Consider the following 24,770-nt stretch of genomic DNA (forward strand, 5'->3'; position numbering starts at 1 on the left):
TGTTTTCTAAAAAAAATAGCTACAAACCATTCAGCGAGCAGAAATGGCGCTGGCACGTACACAAACTCAGTCGGACTTGATAGCTTTCAAAATTAACGTATCGCATTTTTTTCTTAAATGCATTTAAAAATACTTCTACATGCGTTCAATTTAAATTGAATTTAATTTTAATTGTAGTTATTAAATAAATCAAACAAAGCTTCTTTGTTTTCGTACAGGTGAAACAAAAATATACCCAAAAATATTACTTCAAAAGTAATTTTACACGAAATTATAGCAGTATAGTTCTTAATTGGTACAGCAGAATATATTCAGTTGTTGGAGAGATGATAGAATACGTGCACGCGGGGATGTGTGGTGCGCTTGCCTATGCGGTGCGCTTTCCTGAGCGTTTTACAAAAACAATTGCATGAAAGCGCTTATGGGGTGGCGATTCCTGAATTAAAAACAGCTTACGCTGCCATCTGGCGTATGGAACAACTGCCGGTAATGCAGTGCAAATATTCACAATAGTGTCATAGTCAAATAGATTTCTTTGTGTGCTCACTATCGTTTGTTTTTAACAAATTATTTTAATTAAATATACATATCTAAACACAACACTACGACCAAAATTGCCCAAAGCTCGCTAATAGTCCTAATCTCCATCTTTACAACCAAAACTTTATTTATAGATTTGGATTCCAAATAAGAGCGAAAAGGGGCGCGTAAATAAAAACAGCAATAAGAAATAATATATATATATGATGGTTGGAACATATATTGCATGGAAAAGGAAGAATTTAACTACAACAGTAACCTTTACTGTGAATTTCGGATATCGAACTCATGCCGGACATTTATCGGCATAAGAATTTGGTTACTCCTTGTGGATGTAGCTGAGGGCCTTTTTCTGTTCTTTTGGTACAAACACCTGAATTCAAGCAAGCAATTGACCTTATGGCTATAAAGTTAATTCAAAAAGTAAGGAAGGCTAAGTTCGGATGTAACCAAACATTACATACTCAGCTGAGAGCTTTGGAGACAAAATAAGGGAAAATCACCATGTAGGAAAATGAACCTAGAGTAACGCTGGAATGTGTTTGTATGACATTGGTATCAAATGGAAGGTATTAAAGAGTATTTTAAAAGGGAGTGGGCCTTAGTTCTATAGGTGGACATCGCCATAAAGGGGGAACAGGGGTGACTCTAGAATTTGTTTGAACGATATGCGTATCAAATAAAAGGTGTTAATGAGTATTCTTAAAGGGAGTGGGCCTTAGTTCTATAGGAGGGCGCCTTTTCGTGATATTGCCATAAAGATGGACCAGGTATTGATATGGGTATCAAATTAAAGGTATTAATGAGGGCTTTAAAAGCGAGTGGTGGTAGTTGTATATGTGAAGGCGTTTTCCAGATATCGACCAAAATGTGGACCAGGGTGACCCAGAACATCATCTGTTGGATACCACTAATTTATTTATATATGTAATACCTGCCAAGATTTCATTTTCGCCCTGCAGAACTTTTTCATTTTCTTCTACTTAATATGGTAGGTGTCACAACCATTTTACAAAGTTTTTTCTACAGTTATATTTCGCGTCAATAAACAAATCCAATTACCATGTTTCATCCCTCTTTTCGTATTTGGTATAGAATTATGGCATTTTTTCATTTTTCGTAATTTTCGATATCGAAAAAGTGGCCGTGGTCATAGTCAGATTTCGTTCATTTTTTATACCAAGATAAAGTGAGTTCAGATAAGTACGTGAACTAAGTTCAGTAAAGATATGTCGATTTTTGTTCAAGTTATTATGTTAACGGCCATGCGGAAGGACAGACGGACGACTGTGTATAAAAACTGGGCGTGGCTTCAACCGATTTCGCCCATTTTCACAGAAAACAGTTAACGTCATAATATCTATGCCCCTACCAAATTTCAAAAGTATTGGTAAATTTTTGTTCGACTTATGGCATTAAAAGTATGCTAGACAAATTAAATGAAAAAGGGCGGAGCCACGCCCATTTGGAAATTTTCTTTTATTTTTGTATTTTGTTGACCGATATCATTACTGGAGTTGAATGTTGACATAATTTACTTATATACTGTAAGATATTAAATTTTTTGTTAAAATTTTACTTTAAAAAAATTTTTTTTTTAAAAGTGGGCGTGGTCCTTCTCCGATTTTGCTAATTTTTATTAAGCGTACATACAGTAATAGGAGTATCGTTCCTGCCAAATTTCATCATGATATCTTCAACGACTGCCAAATTACAGCTTGCAAAATTTTTAAATTACCTTCTTTTAAAAGTGGGCGGTGCCACGCCCATTGTCCAAAATTTTACTAGTTTTCTATTCTGTGTCATAAGGTCAACCCATCTTCCAAGTTTCATCGTTTTAGCTTTCTTTGGTAATGAATTATCGCACTTTTTCGGTTTTTCGAAATGTTCGATATCGAAAAAGTGGGCGTGATTATGGTCCGATTTTGTTCATTTTAAACAGCGATCTGAGATGAGTTCTCAGGAACCTACGTACCAAATTTCATCAATTTACCTCAAAATTTACTAAAGTTATCGTGTTAACGGACGGACGGACGGACGGACATGGCTCAATCAACTGTTTTTTCGATCCTGATTATTTTGATATATGGAAGTCTATATCTATCTCGATTCCTTTATACCTGTACAACTAACCGTTATCCAATCAAACTAAATATACTCTGTGAGCTCTGCTCAACTGAGTATAATAAATCAAACAAATATATTAGTGCTTTACTATTATTGCTGCGTATAAATAAACATACAAGCCCATATTATCCTGCCGACCTGCTTTGGTATCGGTCGAAAAGCTCAATCCCCATCGTTTATAATTTTCGATTGACATCATTGGGATTAGAAATATGAACGTTTTGGGTCGAATGGGTTCAAGTCCCACTCAAGCGAGAGAAGGCTTTCAAGAAATTTCAAAGCTACAATCGAAGGGGGGTGGGTGTCGATCGTAGATGTGTGGAGCGACGTGTAAAAGTCCACGTAAGTGGGGAAAGCTTCTGACCGCCATTCACTTGGAAATGGCCAGAGCACTTCTTTTGCATGCAGTTCGAGCAGCTCACTACTTCCGGTCGCTTGCGGCCAAGTATCCTCTAGGTAACCCTGAACATCCGTTTAGTGGTGAGCTAATATGAGAGATCGACAACCTGGCTAGGACACTCTGACATACTCGGTTAAATAGCTGGCTAGGGGTTTTCATCGGTCGCGTCTACTTACCCCAAAGTGCGGCTGCAAGCGGGCGTCTGTCTTGGATCAAGCGGATCACTATATAAATGTGCAAATAATATTTTCATCCGCGCTGAGCGTACTTAGGACCCGCCACGCAAACCACACTCCAATGAAAAACTCTACAAGACCTCGACCAGGTGGAAAACGAACTACACTCCTTTTGTGTGACCAATTGGCGCCAGTTAGCAGAGCGGAGAAGCGACTTGCGCGCCTTGTTGGACGACTGTAACTGTTAAATGGTTATGCGCCAATTAAGTTGAGTAATAATCAAAACCGCTATTGCCTTGTCCTTGCGTAAATGTTTCCCATAATATTAAATATGTTTTAAAAGAGTGGTAAAAGACATATGAAATCAAAATTTGAAGAATAATTTCGTGGGATATTTCAAGGTTTAAAATTACTTTCAAATTTGTATGCCATTCTTTTCGAATTTATGTTACTGCGAAAATGTTCTTTATCATTAGCTTGTATGTGGCAAGTGGCATTCCTAAGCGTTTTTGGCAAGGAAGGATCTGCCTGGTTGTACCCTGCCTACCGAAGAAGAGATCGGCGATAGTTTAATACTAGTTTATAATTGAACGAATAGGAGCCAATAGGTTTGATGGCAACCTGGCTGTCGCCGAAAATTAAGATTTCTTGCCGACATCATGTGTCCCTAGCTTAACTGTAGCTTCCGTGATGGCTGATACTTCTACCTGGATGACGCGGCAGTGATCGGGTAGTAGAGGGAAAGCTGGTGGTCAAGGGCCCTTGAGTAGACTCTACCGTTTGGCTTAGAGCCGTCCGTCTATATGGAAATGCTACCGAAAACAGCAGGACAATCATCCCTACTGGGAATGTTTATCACAAAGTTGGTTTCCGCAACTGTTGCGGTCGCACAGAGATCTGCGGTAGGAGGAAGAAAACTGTATTTGTTTAGCATATTAGAGTGTCCTGTGGTCTTATTGTTGCGGAAAAGATAAATCCCTCAAGCGCAGTGCTGACATTGCCGCTGCTCGATAACCAGCTAGATCCAAGGAAATGATGTCAACAATGACTTAAGAGCTTCGCTAGACGTTGTTCTTAAAGCACCGCGTATGCTAATCATGCTAGATCTGTGAACTTTACGCAACAAGTTAAAGTTTGACGCCTTGCTTAAAGCTATCCACAAAATGCTTGAAAAGATCCCCAGATTTAATATCTTTGAGCTCCAAGAGGGTATCCTTTTTCATTTTATTAGGGCCACCAACTGATAAAGAAACGATATTTTGAATAAATAATTGTATCGATGCCTTACCAGATGTTACCGTTGTTGAACGCAAATCTCCAACAAGTAACTACCGTTTTCCAACATAGCTCATCATTGTGGTTGTTCCGTAGCAACTTGGTTACCCTACCAGTGCACTCTACGTTATTGCTGATAGGATCAGCCAAAGGTGATTTCATAAATCTTTCCAATCCCTTATTTTGGGTATTAAAAAAAATTTGCCCAATACCGAACCAAAGCAATCGAAGAAACAACGAGCCATTTATGCATGCAAATATATGGTGGGGTGCAATAACGCCATACGCAATAAGCCCAAAATGGTTTTATTTCCCGTTGCAATTGGTAATAAGGCCATAATTTCGATGTTGCCTTATTCCAACTGTCAAGAGAAATAAAGACATCACGATGGTCTAATTGCGTTTTCCAAATTTTATATCTAAATAAATAACATAGTTTGGTACGGACTGTCAGCGCGGCGTGGCTGCAAGGAACGCCGCGGGACGCGAAACGTTCACAAGAGTACTTGTATTTGAAAATTTGGTTTTCTGCTGCTATATATAATAATTTACAAGATTTTCTAAATTCCGGTATTAGCACATATTCGAAAATTAAATTAGTTTCCATTTTTTTTTTTTTTTTTTTGGATTATTAATTTCTTGGTTAAAGCTTAAGCTTATAAAACACCAGGTTATCCCTCCATTGGTGTTAATCCATAACACCATGTTATATATTCAAATTTTAATGTCATTAAATTGTTGTAAAGTTGCTCCACCAACACACAGGTAATACACTAAGGCCAGAACCATGTGCGTAGGTTTCTGCGTAATTAAGGTTATTATATATTTAGATTTAATGGTTTACTCCAAGTACGATGAATTATATTTAGATTTAATGGTTTACTCCAAGTACGATAAATTTTAAGTTTTTTAACTATTTTTAATAATTTTTTGTCATTTCGATTCCCTCTCTATCCGCCATTTTGTTCTCAACCGCATGAATAGCGTCCTTTTATAGCATGCGGTTGAGTTGTGGGGAAACGAACTTGACGCGACGACGTTACAACACGAAGTGTTAGTTTCCATTTGCACAACATTTTCGTTCAATAGGAATCAATGATTATACTTGACAATTAACAGAAAACACGTGCATTGTGGATTTGAAAAGTGTGGTATCTTAGGATTAAACGTCAAACTTATAAACAGCTGTGACCACCTGATTTTCTACCTAACTATATTGCATTCATCCCCGTCTCTTTCTATCCTTCGTTAAAGATAGAAGTTCGGTTTGGACCGGATGCGTAACCATCTGTTTTGATTTTCAGCGGGTACGATTTTAAATTATGACTTTATTACTCATTTGATAGCATTTTTATATGGCTTTATTTCCAATCTGTACAATTATTTCCAATCTGCATTGGAAATAACGCCATATGGCCTTATTGGGTATGGTTTTATTGCACCCCACCCGAATATACATATATACATACATATACAATGTATATTATACATATATTAGATAATAAAGTTTGCATCGAAAACTGTTCCATTTAAAAATAATAGTCATGTCTTAAAAAAATATTTAGCGAGTCTAGAAACCGTAAGAGTTCAAAATGTTTTCCTCTGTAGAACATGTAGCATAATTTCACGCAACATATGCATTTATGTAAAAAGATAAAAGAAATACAAGGCGCGACATACCTCCGAAGAGTTAAGGCCGAGATTCTCTCCGATTTGCGTCGTGCTCTTTTTAATTTTTCTTACGAATTGGCGGGACTAGACCTATATGTTGATGCTGACTCCGAACAGCATCTGCAGGGCAGATCTGTTTTCACAGAGAAGCTTTTCATTGCAGAAATACACTCCGGAGTGTTTGCCAAATCAATGCAGAGGGGCGACTCCGCTTAGAAAAACAATTTTTCTAATTGAAAAAGCTTGCTTTCTAAATTTTTCGATTGTTTTTTGCCCGAGAGTTGAATCCAAAATCTTCGATATAGTTCGCGGAGCACGCTCCTTCACACTACGGCTTGTGGAAAAAAGGATACGTTTTTTAAATATATATACCAACCAAATTGGTTTTTATCTGATAATTAATTGTGCTAATTTTTCTATTTTAGCATTTTCCGGCTTTTTCCTCCTAATGCAAGGTAAAATGTTACATCAATATTTTCTCCAGTAGCATCTCAAGGTGCTTATTGCACACAATACCACGACGTCTCATCGTGCGCAACCACAATCCAACACAAATCTTTGCATACGACCTTAGTTATGCGCTGGTGCTTATTGCGCATGCGTAACTACACGCGAATTCGGAAAACGCTCTTTTACGCATATAAGTCCAAGTACTTAGAAACCATAATCATAATCATAAAAAAGTGTAATTTCCCTACATAAGTATTCTTCACAATAAATATAAAATAGGAAATAAAAGTTCATTGACCTTGTAGTGCTGTTGTATGTATACACACATTAGTTTGTATGTAATCTGATCGTGCCAAAGCTGAATGTTCAAAACAAACAACAAAAACTTGGGCACAAGTGGTCCGGCTTATCGTCAAACGCTATATTAAATGTACAATTGCCGATAATATATAGATAAAGCGTAGCCTCCATCCATTGGCATCAATATAACATATGTATAGGAATTAAACAATAAAGATATTTTTGTATATGCGGGTTTGGAACTTGTTCCTCCAAAAGAATAAACTTGGAGTAAGCATCACAAACTCAGCCTAACTACTAAAAGCGCTCAGAGCAGTTCAGTTTGTTTTTATATCGCAGCGCTCCCAGTTGAGCTTGCACATACCACTCATAATTTTAGTGCGTCATTAGTTGCATGCCGGAACGACGCAAGGTGGCAGCACGGGACAGCTGATTACAAACTTTTTTTATTTGCTGTGATATATCAACTTCCAGCGCAGTACGATTTTGAAATTTGTCCATCGAATTTACAAAAACAAAGTACATGGAACTTTTATTAATGTTTGTAGGTATGTCACCATGCTGCCACCTTCTGTCGTTCCGCCATGCATAGTTGTTAGCATTGATATGGCTCTGGTCAGGCCCGAATAGGGGGATTCCACCCGGGCCCGGGTTTTCTCAGGGGGCCCGAGATTTAGAGGTACTAAGACATTTTTTTTTAATTCAGGAGAGTCTTTATTTGTTCCATGTGTAAATTTTAAGCCGAATTTCAAAAGCAATGAATATTGATAATGATTTTTTGTCTGGGCCTGAGGATACAAGAAAAACATCAAACAAAAATGTATGTTTACAAGAATCCGAAATCGTAAAGTTTTCGTGGTGACCATGATGAAGGTTCATCTTCAAAAAGTCTTCCAACAATACCACCAACTCTGTATCAACTTCCAGATTATTTAAACGATTTCGATAGCGGTACCGTTAATAATGAGTTTTTGCGATCTGAAGAAGTCAACGAAATAATTCGTCGAGGTCATCAAAAGTGTCCTGTTATTTTTCCACGTGATTGTCATGACGAGCCATTTCCTACCTCGTTGTTAAACAGAATCTTGCCAAATGGAGAGAAAGTGGAGCGTGACTGGTTAGTGTGGAGTGCCAGTAGCAATGCTTTTTATTGCCTATCATGTCGTCTATTAAGCACCAATACTTTAAATCGACCTAAAATAAGTTGTGCGGATATTCGAAATTCCAGGTATGGAAGAAGCTACGATAAACTTCCATCACAAGAAAATACTCAAGATCTCATTAAATGTTATATTCAATGGCGATCTTTACAAAATCTAATTCAAAAGGAGGCTACAATTGATACACTTATCAATGACCAGCTAATCACTGAAACTCAAAAGTGGAAAGAAATTTTTTCAAAGGCGAAAGTATATATCTTGGTGAACGAAATTATGGACATTTTTTGGGCATCTAAGATCTCATAAGCCATTATGATCCGATACTTAGAGATCATTTGGAGAAAGTTAGGATTTCACAACAGCAGAATAAACGTTTAAAAGTTCACTATCTTTCCCCAGACATTCAGAACGAGTTTATAGAAATTTGTGCAAAGCACGTGAGGGAAACTATATTAGATCAAGGCAAGAAAGCCAAGTATTTTGCTATTATCGCTGATGCTATGCCTGATGCTAGAGCCACGTTGACTACGTTAATTTTGCGCTAACTCCATTTAAATTTGAAAGCAACAAATTTTACAATTCAAGAACGGTTTTTGGCTTTCGTGGATTGTAACCAAAAAACTGGTAAGGAAATTGTGGATTAATTTGCCATACTCTAGGTAAACATGAAATCTCATTTAAAAAGCGTCAATAAGAAAGGAGCTTACAACGGAGCACAACGTCACATTCTCGACAAAAACTCGAATGCTGATTACTCGCCTTTTGGAACCCAAATTAAAGAGACGTCGTACTCCAAGCTAGAGACGCCATCATAGATGTTTAGGTCCGACATCTAGATGCCTTATTAACTGATTTGAAGTTGATCAGGAACCAATGGGAAACAATTTTAAACGTATGCAAAACAGTTGCTATTCAATTGAACATATCGCCAAAGTTTCCGGACATTCGAAAGAGAAAACCAAAAAGACGTTTTGAAGATAATGGAAATCAGATGATTACGAATGATCCAGAGTCTGATTTTAAAAACAATACATTCTTGGTGATCGTTGATTCGGTAATCACTGGCATTACTAAACGATTTGCAACTATGAGAAATTTGAACAAGATGTTTTCGTTTTTGTGGTAACTTGAAGACATGGATGAAACTACGGTTCGGGCGAGCGCAGCAAAATTGGTCGAAAAATACAAGTCGGGCGTTTCTCAAAGCGAAGAATGCCAAATAATTCACTTGAAACACATTTACGAAGCAAATTTTGATAAAGGTCTGTCACCATTGGAATTGCTAAATGCCATCAATGTTCAAAAACCGTATACAATTTTCCCCAACATTTGTTTTGTTTTACGTATCTTTTGCACTATACCTGTCACTGTAGCTAGTGCAGAACGTGCTTTCAGCGTCCTTGCAAGAATCAAATACTTTCATAGAACGTGTTCATCTCAAGAGCGAGTTTCAGGAATTCCCACGCTTTGTGTTGAATCCATTTTGGCAAGCCAGTTAAATTTTGATATTATTATAAAAATTTTGCAGCGAAAAAAGCAAGTAAAGCCAATCTTTGATATCCGAACTTTCTATATTTAGGTAGTAATTAAAATTTATAATCATCATTAAATTTTTCAGAAATGTATTAAAATGTTACCAAATAACTAGAAAAGAGTATTTGAAATAATATGTGGCTGTTAAAAGAAAATTTTATTTCTGCGTTACAATATAGTATAAATTGTAAATATTCTGTGTTAATTTTATTGTCAGCTCTTAGTCCAAAAATCATTTAGTTGATGTGGCAAAAATTTTTTTTGATGTAATCCAACAATAATGACACATGAATGAGACGTCATTAATTCAAGTTAATCAAATGTATTAGTCGATTTTTTATAGGGGGCCCGTAAGTTGTTTAGTCCCGGGGCCGGATTTTCTCTATACGGCCCTGGCTCTGGTCTCTTGGGTAGCTGAGTGTGCTGAGTTAATTAATTGACTAAACAACACAATTTATGAAACCAAATAACCATCAGAGAATTAAGAGTGCGCGCTCTACGTTTATTCACGTACAAAATACAGTTACAGTGATATCAAAAAGTACTTGTCCAATGTACAAGCAAAGTAAATGGAGCGGAAGGTGGTAACGGTAATCCTAATTAGTCGTAAAAAAATATACTCATGAATCCCGATATGTAAACATGGGTCGCTCACTGGTTGAAGTTAAACCACTTTACCAGAAACAAATAAGAGCTTAAGCGGCTACTTAACAGTAAGAGGGGATACTAACAAGTTATTGTTTTGCTATCGAAATATTATCGAATACGAAATTATCGTCATAATACCGGCTTGTTATCGTCGAGTTATCGACTTCTTACTGGTTTCTTATCAGATTGTTATCAACGGGTTACCGCTTAATCATCGATTTTATACTGAAGTTATATTGGTTTCTGTTTAATAATACATCGACGAGTCGTCGTTTGCCCAATAAGAAAATTGGTAACACTTCGATAATGAATCGAGAATTGATAATTTAAAAAAAAAAATAAACAGTAAATGCATGAAAGCAACGCAAAGTTAGATAACCTTTTCAAACAGCGTTCCAAATCAATAGGTACAGAGCATAACTTTGGGCTGACCAAAACTCTCAAAACGTAAGCTTAGAAAAAAGAAAAACAAATCAATGCTCGGTTAATTCAAGTTATAGGTCCAATAACTGCAAGCTTAGGCTGGTTCGCCAGTTTATGTATATTGTTAGCAAAGAATCACAACAACAAAAACAGCAAGCAGCCACACTTATGTAAAAGGCAACGAAGAATATTCCATACACATAACCAGAAGCTTGAAGCAGACAGATTATTTCGCATACATATGTATATATAGCCGGAAGCTAAGAGCAGAAGTTGCATATGGCTAGAAGAAAAGCATAAACTACAGGTTTACATGAATATAGCTAAATAACCAAGCATGAGATACAACTGTTCTAGAAAGCATGTTTGTGAAACGTCTAGACTTTAGAAATGTGCGAATGACGCAACAGAGAGTATAAAAGCAGCGCAAGCTGAGGAATTATAAGCAGTTTAATTTAAACACGCTATTAGTTTAATATAATTGTACTACTCCCAGTAGCCTAAATAAAGGCCATTTTGCAATACTGAATACTGGAGTTATTCATTTGACAGTTCAGTGATTCGAACGTTAACAGAAGGTGCAAAATAATCAGAATTTCCCACAATTCTTTACAAAATATTGAACTCACGTAACACTTCATGGTACGGGGCTCAAGGGGTAAGTTGAAGCACTGGCTTTTCGCACTGGATTATAAACAATCTGTGATTGTTCCCAACTACCTGGGTGGCATAAATCTTATTCCAATAGAGATATGGACTGAAACCCCGTTAAAGTAGCTATAAACATTAGGGTGCGCCAAAAATATATATTTTTTTCTTTTGATATAATGAGAATATAGTTCAGGACAGCAAAAACGAGAAATAGAAAAAAATTCAGCTTTTGTTTTAATATTTAGAGGCACCTAAGTAGTGCATCGTTAGTTTTTCCACACAAATCATATGGAGAATTTTAAATTTTTTGCCATTTCAGAAGTCGTTCGAAGAACGCCTTATCATAGAATTCGGTTGAGGAACATTCTAGTTCAGAACTTGTTTCTTTAACGCCATAACTAACTACAAAATATTTTGAATTTCTGCTCAGAAAGAGGGTTTTTAAAACAAAACCTTTAGTAGGTTGTTTTTAAGTAAAATTCTAACCGAGAAAGCACTGCTAATAAAAAAAGCAATGCTGTAAATATCCATTGTTACTAAGCTTTTAAGCGCGCTTATAAATACCACACTATTAGGATTAAAGAGCATATAGAATTATATGTACCTAAATGGTGAATACAAAGGAATAAAAATAAAGGCAATACCTAGAGACCAATTGCAAAGCGAGCAGCGGGGCATTCATATGACTGCGTGGTTAAAAGCATCTGCCTTCACGCTAGCATATAGTATTGTAAGCATGAGAATCTATAAACGTAGTTGTGGCTGGTTATTTTGTAGCTGATAACTAACTAGTACTGGAATGGAAAATCCTAGAAGTATGCAACGAGGAAACCAGACAGTATAAAAGGCGGCAACAGTAGAGGCGCGAGAATCAGTTTTGAATTAAGTACGCTATCTGTCGGGCAATAGTAGTGTTATTGTATTTTAATAAAGGCCATTTTGCATTATTGAAAAGTGGAGTTATTTATTCAACAGTTTAGTGATTCGAACCTTAGTAGAAGATTTGAAATAAGCGGAATTTGCAGTAAATTCGGTACAGTATGAATGTTGAAGATTCGAGTTCAATACTCAGCTCCTAGCTGATGAATAAGTGAATTTCAGAAACATGTCCTAGTAACCATCGCCGTTTGTAAACTTTGCAATTTTCCTCTTATATCAATAATAAAATACTTGTATACAGCAATATGAGCAAGTCTCGCTAATTAAATACAGATAAAACCTTAATAATATATTTGCTATGAGTTGGAAATTTTTTGAGCGTTGTGCCATATGTACCTGATGTTGATTGTAAGTTGATCGGTGTATCTTAGCTAACTGACCATCTAAAAATAATTTCAAGGAAAACGACATTTCCTGTAACTTACCGCTGGCAGTCACTCACCAGTCGAAAATGCCTAATTACAACAACAACAGGAACTGAATTTCTTAACAAATTTATAAAACTAACAATTTCATTTTGTTTAGAAAATTAACCTATCAACTTATATAATAGTTCTAATAATAGTTTGAGACTACTTTGAATGTGTTTTATTTGCCACCCAGATTTAAGCGTTGAGCTGACTTTTAAAAAGAGTTTTGTATATTATTATTCAACTCAATACACACGAGTCGGACTTGTCCATTCGGTATGTTACAAGCATGGCGCAACGATACAAGGTGGTAGCATGGAACAGCTGATTATAAACTTTTTTTATTTGATTTGATACATCAACTTCCGGCGCAGTATGATTTTGACATTTGTCCATCGAATTTACAAAAACAAGAAAACATGGAATTTCTATTTATATTTGTAGGTATGTCACCATGATGCCACCTTGTATCATTCCGATATGGTTACAAGTCACATAATTTAAGACTTAAGGGCCCATTACTGATATTTAGCATAGACTTGACTTGGCTTGAGAACTGTCACTTACAGTTCTGTTAAATGAACATTGCATGTTACTGATTACTCAAAACTTAGCAACACTTAACTTGACTTAGAAGTGTGTTGAATTTTGATTTTCTATGTAAGTTCTAAGTGACGTTTACATTTTGAGATGCCATTTGTTTGTTTCCATTTCATTTTGACATTTTGTCATACAAATTGACATTTATATAAAAATAAATTTCAACGGCGATTGTGATGCCAGGTTGTATGCGCCAAGTGGAGTATAATCGTGGCTAAGTTGCCAAGTTTACGCCAAGTCAAGTCAAGTCTATGCTAAGTATCAGTAATGGGGGCTTTAGCATGCACGATGCCTACTTTCGGTTTTAGTTCGCTGCAGTTCGCTGAAGCTTTAACTGTATACCATTTTTGCTGTTTGTCAAAGATAATTCGCGTGCAAGTTTCAAAGGAATTTCTGTCAGATGGCAAGTCGAAATTTCAAAATTACGTAACAAATAAATCAAAGCGACGCGCATTTGCATTTGACCAAAACGTAAACCAATACAATTCCGTGGACCATCACCGAATGGTAGCCAATTAATTGAATCGCGTGCTTGCATTTCTTCTGGTGAAAAGCGTTCGGGATTGAATTTTTCGGGTTCAGGATATATTTCAGGATTATGATACATAGCCATGACGGGTATGAAGATTAAAGTTCCCTTGTCGATGACATACTTTGGATGTTCTGGTACAACATATTCCGACAGTGCCACGCGTTGTAATTGTGGGACGATGGGATATTTGCGCAGTGTTTCTGAAATATTGAGAAAAAATCATCAGCATTTAATTACACAATATAAAAAATTATGGTCGTGGGCGGCAAGAGTTTCGAGAAGCGGGATATAAACTCACTAACCATGGGCAATCTAGTAATCTGAAGGACACTATTAGATCATTCTACTCTGCGCCAGCTTGCACTTTTTTTGAAGTAATGTTAAGAAAATTAATATTTACTAGGTTAGTCCAGAAGCTATCAGAGCGCCAACCTACGCGCAGTCGAGGTAAGTTAATTTGGAAAAGGGCTTTCAGACCATTAGGTATACTGTGCTTCGTTTTATTCACAGCACTTCATACAGGCCTAGAGCCCTTATAAAATCAAGTATGTTCATAGGGATAAAAGATTTTATTGCGATTCTGCCCTGGCCAAAGCGAGCCGAGATGCTGTCCTTTTTTTATGCCATGGAATTATACGGAAAAGATGGGTTTGATAGTGAATGAAGACAGAACGCAATTAACGTATTTGCACCTTGGCAAGTAAGACAACACGATGAAAAACATATGTTTCATAATTGACAGTCTCCTAAGTATACTGAGCTCTATATGGATACCTATGAGTATTCTCAACTGATTTTTTTAAAGTCTATTGATCACCTTACATATGTCATCATATATGATTTCCTCTCAACTAGACCTTCCACTGTCGCAGCCACATGATCTGACGATATTCTTCCATGAGTTTGTCCCTGATAGTATGCGGGGCTATTCTTAGGAATGGTCCAAGTCCAACAGGCTTTGTAGCTGTTGTTTTCCCTGCTACACTGTTTGTCTGCTTTTTTCCCGATATACTGTTTGGTCTGTCAACCTGCCAAGTAGAATAGAATTGCTGGCAGATAGTCTGTTCAGCTTTTGTTCATATTTCAGGACCAGTGAGGTCTTAATCCAATTGAATATAGTACTCCTGAAGATAGCAACCTTACTGTCGCCTAGTACTGCGATCTTCTGACTGAAGTTTAACTTTAACTTCTACGAATTTACTATTAACTTTGCTTGGAATATACTCGGATGCGTTGTGGTGTACCATATAAGCTTATCGGTTTGGTAGATGATAGCTAGTCTAGGGGAATACCAAGTTGCTTTGGCTTCTGATTGTATTTTGAAAATTTTATCAAATTTAATTGATTTGTTAATTTTTTCATTTTTTCATGATTCGGCTCATATTTTGAACACATAGTAAATAAGAGAATAGAAAGCGACCTATGAAAAAAAATCGCCGCTAGGTGGCGCAAGGATCGAGATATTCACAAAAATCTTATTTGTGTTCCGATTTGGCTCATATTTGGAACACATAATACATACAAGAATAGAAAGCGGCCTATGAAAAAAATCGCCGCTAGGTGGCGCAAAGATCGAGATATTCAAGAAAATCCTATTTGTGGTCCGATTTGGCTCATATTTGAAAACATAATACATACAAGAGTACAAAGCGACCTATGAAAAAAAACGCCGCTAGGTGGCACAAGGATCGAGATATTCAAAAAAGTCGTATTTATTGTCCGATTGGGAACAAATATTACATACAGTCCGGTAGAAATGACATCAAAATATTTTGGAGTTGGAGGAGGGACAAGCATACGTGGCGCAGACTCGAGTAAAGTCTTTAGAAGGATTATGTATAGAGGACTTAGATTGTAACAAATTGTCAGGAAAGAGTCCTTGTAATAATGACTCAGTAAATGAACTAAATAAAATGAGAGATAATAGGCAATTAAATAAAGACTAAAAACTTGAAAATAAAATAATAAAAAAAATGTTTAACAATTTTTGTTGTTATATCGGCCTACTGATTTGTAAGATCGCGGGTTCCAATCGAGCTCAAGGCCTAACAATAATTATTTTACCATTATTATTGTTATGATAAATTTTTAAATTAGTATAGAAGAAAGAAAAAAAAATACCAAATTAGAGCTTTGGCAGTTGTCTAAATTTTTTCTTTCTTATTTTTTCAATTAAGAAAAAATTTATCATAACAATAATAATGATAAAATAATTACTGTTAGGCCATGAGCTCGATTCGAACCCGCGATCTAAAAATTTTTAAGTTTAACGGTTTTATTGAAAACAATACTTACATGAAGTAATAATAATACCAAAAGCTAGAAAATAATTAAGTAGGTGACAAGAAAAAATTTAAATTTAGGTACATTCGATTACTGAATACAAAAACAAAAACGTCTCAACAGCAATATATGAACACTCTGATGTTTGGGAATGTACCTAGCCCTTTGTAGCAATATAGGAGTATTACAATGTAATAATGTCATATATGGCTTTAATAGTTGATTGTATGACCACATTATTTAATAAAATAATAAAAAAAATTTTTTTAAGTGAAACGATTTTATTGAAAACAATACTCACATGAAGTGATAATAATACTAAAAGCTAGAAAATAATTAGCTAGGTCCTAGGTACTAGTCATCACACTCCTCATAAATCTAGGGCGTTGATCAGACAATTAAATAAAAGCGTTGGACGCGCCAAATTTCTATTGATAGCCATATATAAGACCAACTGAATCTTAATCGGGTTATGCTACGCCTCACATTTTTAGAAATTTAGCACGCCCAACGCTTTTATTTAATTGCGTGGTCAACGCTCTAGACTTATGAGGAGTGTGATTACTAGTACCTAGGACCTAGCTAATTATTTTCTAGCTTTTAGTATTATTATCACTTCATGTGAGTATTGTTTTCAATAAAATCGTTTCACTTAAAAAAATTTTTTTTATTATTTTATTAAATAATGTGGTCATACAATCAACTATTAAAGCCATATATGACATTATTACATTGTAATACTCCTATATTGCTACAAAGGGCTAGGTACATTCCCAAACATCAGAGTGTTCATATATTGCTGTTGAGACGTTTTTGTTTTTGTATTCAGTAATCGAATGTACCTAAATTTAAATTTTTTCTTGTCACATTTATGCTGCTACAATCACAAAAATTGTATAGGCTGTCTTGTTTTGATTTCGAATTTAAAACACATTGCGAGCACTTTCTATTAGCAATATAGGAGTATAACATATAAGATTAAAGCGTTCGAGGGGTTCAGGAGGTTGTGGTTGTTTGTGGTGGCCAAGCGTTCCGGAGATGGTCGGGCTAGTACCTTAATCGTGCAACATCGATAAAACTCTTTCAAAACCTTCGGAAGATCTCCGTATCGCTACAAGAAAAAGCAGAAAGTGTCCAAGTGGGCTGTTCGTTAACTAGGCAGCGTCCTACCAAACAAAACCACTGTACTTTGCAGAAATCCTACTTTAAATATAAAGCCTATGCGATTAATGGTTAAATTAAATATGGATAAATCGTTTTTCAGTTTGATCTTACTTAGACTGTTTTGAATTGAAATTGCAGAAACTTTTTCCAGTTTTTTCGAATGTTTTTCAATGAAACAGATTGCTGATTAATCAAGTTGATTATGTTAAGAATATGAATAATGTGATAAATCGATTATGTTAATAATTTTGATAAATCGAAACTGATTAATTTCTGACTAAATAAATAAACTAGTTTTGATTAATCGGCAAATTCGGTTAGTAGATTAGTCACACATCCCTGTGCATATTTTTAAATGCAAATTAAGAATACAGGTTTTGGGATTTTCTTTTTGCAGAACTTACCGGCTATGACTTGCTTCATATACGGCATCGAATTTACACATTCATATGTGACCTCGTTATTATGTTTCTCCAGCGCATCCATAATCTCAGCGCGCAAACGCTGTTGTATATTCAAATTTAGCGCCAACTCATATAACATAAAAGACAAAGTTGTCGAAGATGTTTCAAAGCCAGCCAAAAAGAAAACAAATACTTGTGCTGCCATTTCTTCCACTGATAAACCTTTACTATTATCCGACGCGGCATTTTTATTTAACTCAATTAAAATATTTAAGAAATCTTTACGTTGCACATTATTCTTTGCACGATAGTCAACAGATTCGCGCACAATCTTCATAAAGAAATCGGTATATTCATCTTTTATTATGCGCATGTGTAGCATGCGCGCCACACCGGGTAGGGCATTGATCAAATTTCTCACGAACTTCGAATGACGTTCCTCTGTGAGAAGACGACGCCCCATTTGTCGAAATATAGCATCTGGATTTTTCAAACTATTACATTCAATACCGAATGCACAAGAACCAATTACATCGGTGGTAAAACGCGCTAACATTTCTTTAATTTCAATTATATCACTTTTTTGTAGATTACTATCAAGCGTATCCACCAACTGATCGGCAACCGCTAGCACTGTAGGCAGCATAAATCTCATCTGACCAGCAGTAAAAGTGGGTGAGAGTTTGTTACGCAAATTACGCCATTTTTGACCATCCAAAAAAAACAGATGTCCAGTTAGGGGATCATCTTTTTCATTGCTATAGAAACCACGATCAACGAAATTATTGAAATCTTTAATTAAAACACGTTTGGTGAACTCCGGTGATAAGGCTAGCACGGATGGCTTTTGTAGAAAATAGAAACCACAAAATGGACCTGTGCCCAAATAGCGTTTGTAAATGTTTCTGAATACTTCAGCGATGCTAATTTTTTTTGGTACATCTTTTAAATTTCCAAAAATAAAATGTGGTGGATCACAAGGTATGCCCCTTTGTTGCCAATAATTGAGATTACGTCGTGATATGTAAACGGCTGCGGCTAAAAGTATGACTAGCGCACCAAATAATATTTCCGTTAACGGCATTGCTTTCAGTCTTTTATTGTTTGTAAGCGCTTGGTAATTTATTTATATTAATAGATAGCTCAGCTTCTCAGAATAACGTTCAATGACTGGGTGTTTTTAGGTTCCATCTTCATACTTATAACATTTGTTTATTGTGCACACCTACACTGGTGCGCGTGTGTGTTTAATTATCAATACTCATACATATGTAAATTAATAACAGCAACTTTGTTGTTGTGATTAGTGATACTTAGTTATAATTCTAGATAATAAACGTGTACAATGTTACGTTTAATATGGCCAACTAAAGACCCTATAGGAAAATTATGGGTATGAATGCGTATCGTTTAAAAAAAACATTTACGCCATACTTTCGGCAGTAAACCTTCTTTAAATGAAAACAACTTGAACAATGAGTTATTGATTTTTTATCGACGAGTTTTCGGCTTGTTATCGAAAAATTATCGATTTATTGTCATAAAGTTATCGGAAATTTAAATTATCGTTTTATTTTTTAACCTCAGCCCATTTTCATCGAAAATTTATCGTTATGATATCAAAAATTTATCAATTTGCTATAGAAAAGTATCGATTCGCTACCAAGAGTTATCGATTTGTCAGCATAGATTTATTTTCAAAACCTTATCGCTACTTTATCGAAAAGTTATTGATTTGTTATCAAAAAGTGTCGATTCGCTATCAAAAAGTTATTGATTTGTCAGCAAAAAGTTATCGCTACCTTATCGAGTAGTTGTTCATTTACTACAGAAAAGTTGTCGGTCTTTCAAGCTGTGTATGCGTATCACAATGGATTGCTTATCAAAAGTTGTATATGTTCTATCAAAAATATATCGATTAAATACAGAAAAGTTATCAGTTTTTCTATTCAAAAGTTATCGATTTCTTATCGCGTTGTTACCAATTTCTTATCGGTTTGTTAGCCAAGACTTGTCATTTTGTTATGAAACAGATTCCGTAAAGATTTCTATATAAAATCTAAAATTAGTATCCCATTCTTTAACTAGCCGATAAGAAACAAATAAGAAGTCGATGACTCGGCGATAGCAAGCATTAAAAAACGAAAAATCGGTAATAATCAATTGATATCGACAATAGTCAGATAATAAAACTGTTACTTGCGGGATGGAAGCATATTGGTACAACCAGATTATTTGAGAGCGAGCCCGTTCTTTTATGGCCAGAATATGTATGACGCTGTGACACTTTGCGTCGCTGTCATTGGTATTCACATTCCCTACTATATAATATTCGAAAAAGCAAACAGGTTTACTTTCACTCACTGAAGTGAATGAATGCTCTATAGCATACGAGTTCTGGGCCCGTATTACGTGTTACGATCAGTGAAACCCATTTTCACTCAAGCGATAACCATGCAACTGTGAAACTATTTCTAAAAATTACAACAGGTTATGGATCTAACGAGTACTATTTTTCGCTAACTCGCAAATGCCGTTAATCTGATCAACCATTTCAGAGCTATTGTGATTTAAAATATGAGCTTCGATCAAGGATCGTAACACGTAATACAGGCCCTGGTTCAAAATACGACTCGTTGCGTTATATATAACATGCCCGATAATATACAAACATGACCATGTTCAAACCGGTTGGCTCACATAAGGTTCCTTATATACCTCGATTTTCCTCAGCAAATAAACTAGTAATGGCCGTACGTAGTTATCCGCCTCATCATCTACAAATTCATTTCCATCAATATTGCTGCAGACCATGGTCGATATCCTCCTCCTGTTCCCCCTTCGAACAATACCTTTTGCACGGCTGATTTTCCACATGTGAGACTCCGATATTTTTTAAGTCAAATTTTTGTTCAACCCATTTATCTACTATTTACAGACATGCTAGCCTTTGCAACTTTTTTTGGTACGTTAGTATCGGTCAAACGACTGCACATACAATGGATTCTTCCCTTTTTTCGAAAGGCAGGTATAAAACATTGTTAGACATGTTTTCTCAACACTTCTGTTCATTCTTAGTTAGGAATTTAAATTCAAACGAAAAGTAGGGAGTTTTTGTTTTTCTTTATTTTTAAGGATTCACTGCCAGTACGTTTTGTCCTTCCCTTCATGAAATAAGGTCACTAATGTTATTTCTATGAGCTTAATAATCGTTGGAAGCAGTTTGCATGTGTCGCTTTTTTACTGAAGGTTTCCAGGATTTCGTTGAGTACCATGATCTACGGAGAGCTCTTGCGAGTTGAGAACCTCAGAATAATCCTACATGCCTGTCGTAAAAATCTACAGAACTTAAAGCTCAGAGGGTCAAACAAATCGTTCCCGAGTCATTCGGGCTGGTATCAAAAGGTGCTACCGGATTTATATCCAGCACAAGGACTTTCCACTTACGCAACACTCCCCTTAACCATCGAGGAATATTTTTAGTGATACAACAACAACAGCTACGCACAAGAAAATATCGCGCTGCCTTAGAGGTGCACCAGGTGTTTTTTCTACATATCGAGAACGAGCCCAAAGTTTGGTAAACGGCCCTGCTCCTAAGCATATAATCAATCGATGGAGCTTTAAAGCCCAGGGGTTTATATCAGTGTTCCATCTTAACATTATTAAAGGCACTCTCAATGTTGAAGAAGCTTACCAGGGCGCCTTACTTGCTAGTCCAGATATTTTTGAATGACACTTTGTGAGAGTCACTTCCAAACAATTTTTATTTCCGGTTGTGATTTACATCTTTATATCTCTCCTGCCGAAACGGGTTTTCTTTTACTAACTTTCTACTGGAATTAGTTGAAAAGGTTCTGTTATTGCTTGGTAGATTTTAACTGCAGGGGTGCTTTTACATACTACGTAAATATACAGATTACTCAAAATCATGACATAGCAGTTTATGTTTATTTGATCTGAAGCAATATATTTTATAAACAGGTCCATCAATTGGGCAGAACAAACACAGCAAAGTTATCAAAAATAAGAAAAACAATGCAATATTTTTGTGATTACAATTAAAAACAAGCAACGATTTATTAACAAATAATGATGAGTACGCATTTCTATGAATCAGAGTAACAAAGTACTCGTACTCTTATCATTCCCTTTTATAAATGAGCAAACCTTGAACAAAGTTATCATTAATACCTTAATTTGGTGAAGAACTTCTTGGATAACATTTCTGAATGGTCACTTTAACTAAATTGAACCAATTTAATGAAGGGGTGACAAGAGATCAAGAGCGTCATTCGGCTTTGGAGTTACGAACTATTAAAGAGATTACCACAACATTTTCAAATGAATTTAATATCGGAGTTAAACCTTTTACAGTACACCGATCAAAGTGGAGCCCGGAAGAAAGTTCGCTTTTAAAGTAGAGCAGAAGTCCATGAAAGCTTGCAGTTCCAATAGCGTTGGATCAAAGAGACATATATGTATTTAGAGGCATCGGTTCCACATTTAAATAAATTATATGGTTGGAACATACATATGTATTTGGCATAGAAAAAAAAGAATTTAACTACAACAGCAACCAGATCGAAATTACGCCTTTACTGCGAGTTTCGGATATCGGATCATGCCGGACATCTATTTGGTGACTCTTTGTGGATGTGCCAGAGGGCCTTTTTCTGTTCTTTTGGTACAAACAACTGAATTAAAGCCAGCAATTTATCTTATAAAGTTAATCCAAAAAATAAATGGAGCAAATATAATCAGTGCTTCACTATTGCAGTTGCATATAAATATACATACAATTCTTGTCAACACATGATATCATCCTTCCAACCTGCTTTGGTGTCGGTCGAAAAGCTCAATCCCCAACGTTTATAATTTTCGATCGATTTCTTTGGGCTTAGAAATATGAACGTTTTAGGTCGAACGTGTTCAAGTCCCACTTCCGCGAGAAAAGGCTTTCAAGAAATTTCAAAGGTACAATCGACGGGAGGTATGTGGTAGAGGTTTAGGCCAATGACCTTATCGGCGGCGAAGGCGTAGGATCTATTATATACCGGTGGCAGCGGCGTGGGCGGCGCGCCGGCCTACGCCGGTGTTCTTTAAAAAGCTTGATTTTTCTATTAAAAAAAATAATATTTAGGAAAGGTTTTGTTTATATGTATTTAAGGAAATCAACGTGTTGACCATTTCGGAAAGATCCGGGGTTTTTGCTTCAAGATCTCGCAGACCGTTCAAAAATTTTCAGGAGTAGCTCCTTGATGAGGGATTGTCCCTCGTTCGCTTACTCCAGAGAGGCTTCGAACCTAACCCCGGTCTTTGGAATTGGTACTGCTGCGTCTGCTGAAAAGAAATAGAGATACATAAAATAGTCACACTTTTGTCTGTATATCTCGTGCAAAGCGTAGTTTCACCTAAGGTTAACTCCACGGCGGCCACGCACAAAGGCGACTTACGGTTGCCATTAATGGTCTTTTCATACTCATGACTCTCGTGGTACAGGGCGCCGCGTTTCAGCTGTTTTTAAGAGCTATTCCCGATGTGCGAACAGTAGCAATCCTGACCACCAGTCTCTACTACGCCTCCTGACCCTCACACCATATACCAGCACAGAAGCTATAGGACTGCGACTTCCAACTCATACCTTCGTTGACGTTACTTTCCTAGAACGGATGCTTTTGTCGCGCTATGCTGCCGAGCTACACCAGAGAAACACCTTGAAACGTTAGGGTGTGACTATTCGGCCAAAGATGCCGCCCTCGAAATCATAAGCAGTCTAAGTGGATGTCATTGCGTAATGGGTGAAAATCGTATAATCTTCGGCGCATCTACATAATTAAAATTTTACAAGGACCCTGGATAAAGTTTTTAAAATGTAGACCAAAGTTTGCAGACGTTTGTGTTCACAACATTGATTTCAATAGTCTTCGTTAAATCAAAACGATATTTTAGAATGAAAGTCCACCTATTTTAAATTGAAAGATGTTAACTTCTGTTTTCCGGCCTTATGATATAAGAACTCATTATGGATGACCGCGTAGCTTCCGTTTTCAGACTAGTTCGACTGTCCACTACGTTAGGGTAGTAGAACACACGGTCCTTAGTTCGAGGTTAATTTGCTTATTTTAACAACTTGAGGACAATTTGAAAACATGTTCGCCTTGCGTCATTTTATTTGAATTCATTGTTCTTTATTAATTTTTTGGATAAAATACGCAAAGTGAGCATATAAATTTATTAGATATATAACTTTTCTATTAGTGTTTTGTTTTAATAACTTGGTGAATTGGGTGATGCAAAGTCCGCGTTAAGCTGACATCGAAAGCGCCTGTTTTTTTTTTTAATAACTTTTGAACAGTTAGAAAGAGGTCAATTTCGCAATAAGTTTCTTATAACTGGCAGTGATGCGCATCCGTTGACACCACTTTCGACCATATCCGACCATATCCGACCAATTTTCGACATGAACAATAAATGGCCTAAACAGTCTTAAACGAGTAGAAAATATAGTAAAGCGCCGAACGCCGCCGTTACTTTTGACATTTGGCGCCGGCGTACGAAAAACGACCCTAATCGGCGGCGGCGGCGGGGTATATCTCTAGTGTGTGGAGCGGCGTGTAAAAGTTCACACAAGTGAGGAAAGCTTCTGGCCGCCATTCACCTGAGAATACCCAGAGCGATTCTTTTGCATGCGGTTCACTATTTACGGTCTATTGCAGTCAAGTATACTGAACATCCGTTTAGTGGTGAGTTTATGTGAGAGGGCGACAACCTGGATAGGCCACTCTGATATACTAGCCTACTCGCGTCCGTTCGTCACAAGGTGCGGCTACAAGCGGGCGTCTGTCTTGGATCATGCGGATCGCTATATAAATGTGGAAATAATATTTTCATCCCCGCTGAGCGGACTTACCCACCACAACAAACCACACTCCAATGAAAAACTCTACAAAGCCTCGACCAGGTGGAAAACGATTAAAACTCCCTTGGTGTGATTAATTGGCGCCAGTTGGCAGAGCGAAGAAGTAACTGGTGCGCCTTTTTGGACAGCCACAACCGCTTAAACGGTTAAGCGGCAATTAAG

At 36.5% G+C, this 24,770-nt stretch overlaps 1 protein-coding gene across 1 annotated transcript; it reads right to left on the reverse strand.

Annotated features, from left to right (window-relative positions):
• Window positions 1-9,756: 9,756 nt before the first annotated feature.
• LOC137243416 (probable cytochrome P450 6a21) lies at window positions 9,757-19,677 on the reverse strand. The gene is made up of 2 exons (XM_067771177.1): window positions 17,687-19,677; window positions 9,757-14,035 (listed from the first exon to the last, which is right to left on the reverse strand). The coding sequence occupies exons 1-2, from the start codon at window positions 18,768-18,770 to the stop codon at window positions 13,608-13,610; spliced, it is 1,512 nt and encodes a 503-aa protein (XP_067627278.1). The 5' UTR covers window positions 18,771-19,677; the 3' UTR covers window positions 9,757-13,607.
• Window positions 19,678-24,770: the final 5,093 nt, after the last annotated feature.

The sequence above is a fragment of the Eurosta solidaginis genome, chromosome 3 (assembly GCF_040869045.1).
Source record: "Eurosta solidaginis isolate ZX-2024a chromosome 3, ASM4086904v1, whole genome shotgun sequence".
NCBI classification, from domain to species: domain Eukaryota; kingdom Metazoa; phylum Arthropoda; class Insecta; order Diptera; family Tephritidae; genus Eurosta; species Eurosta solidaginis.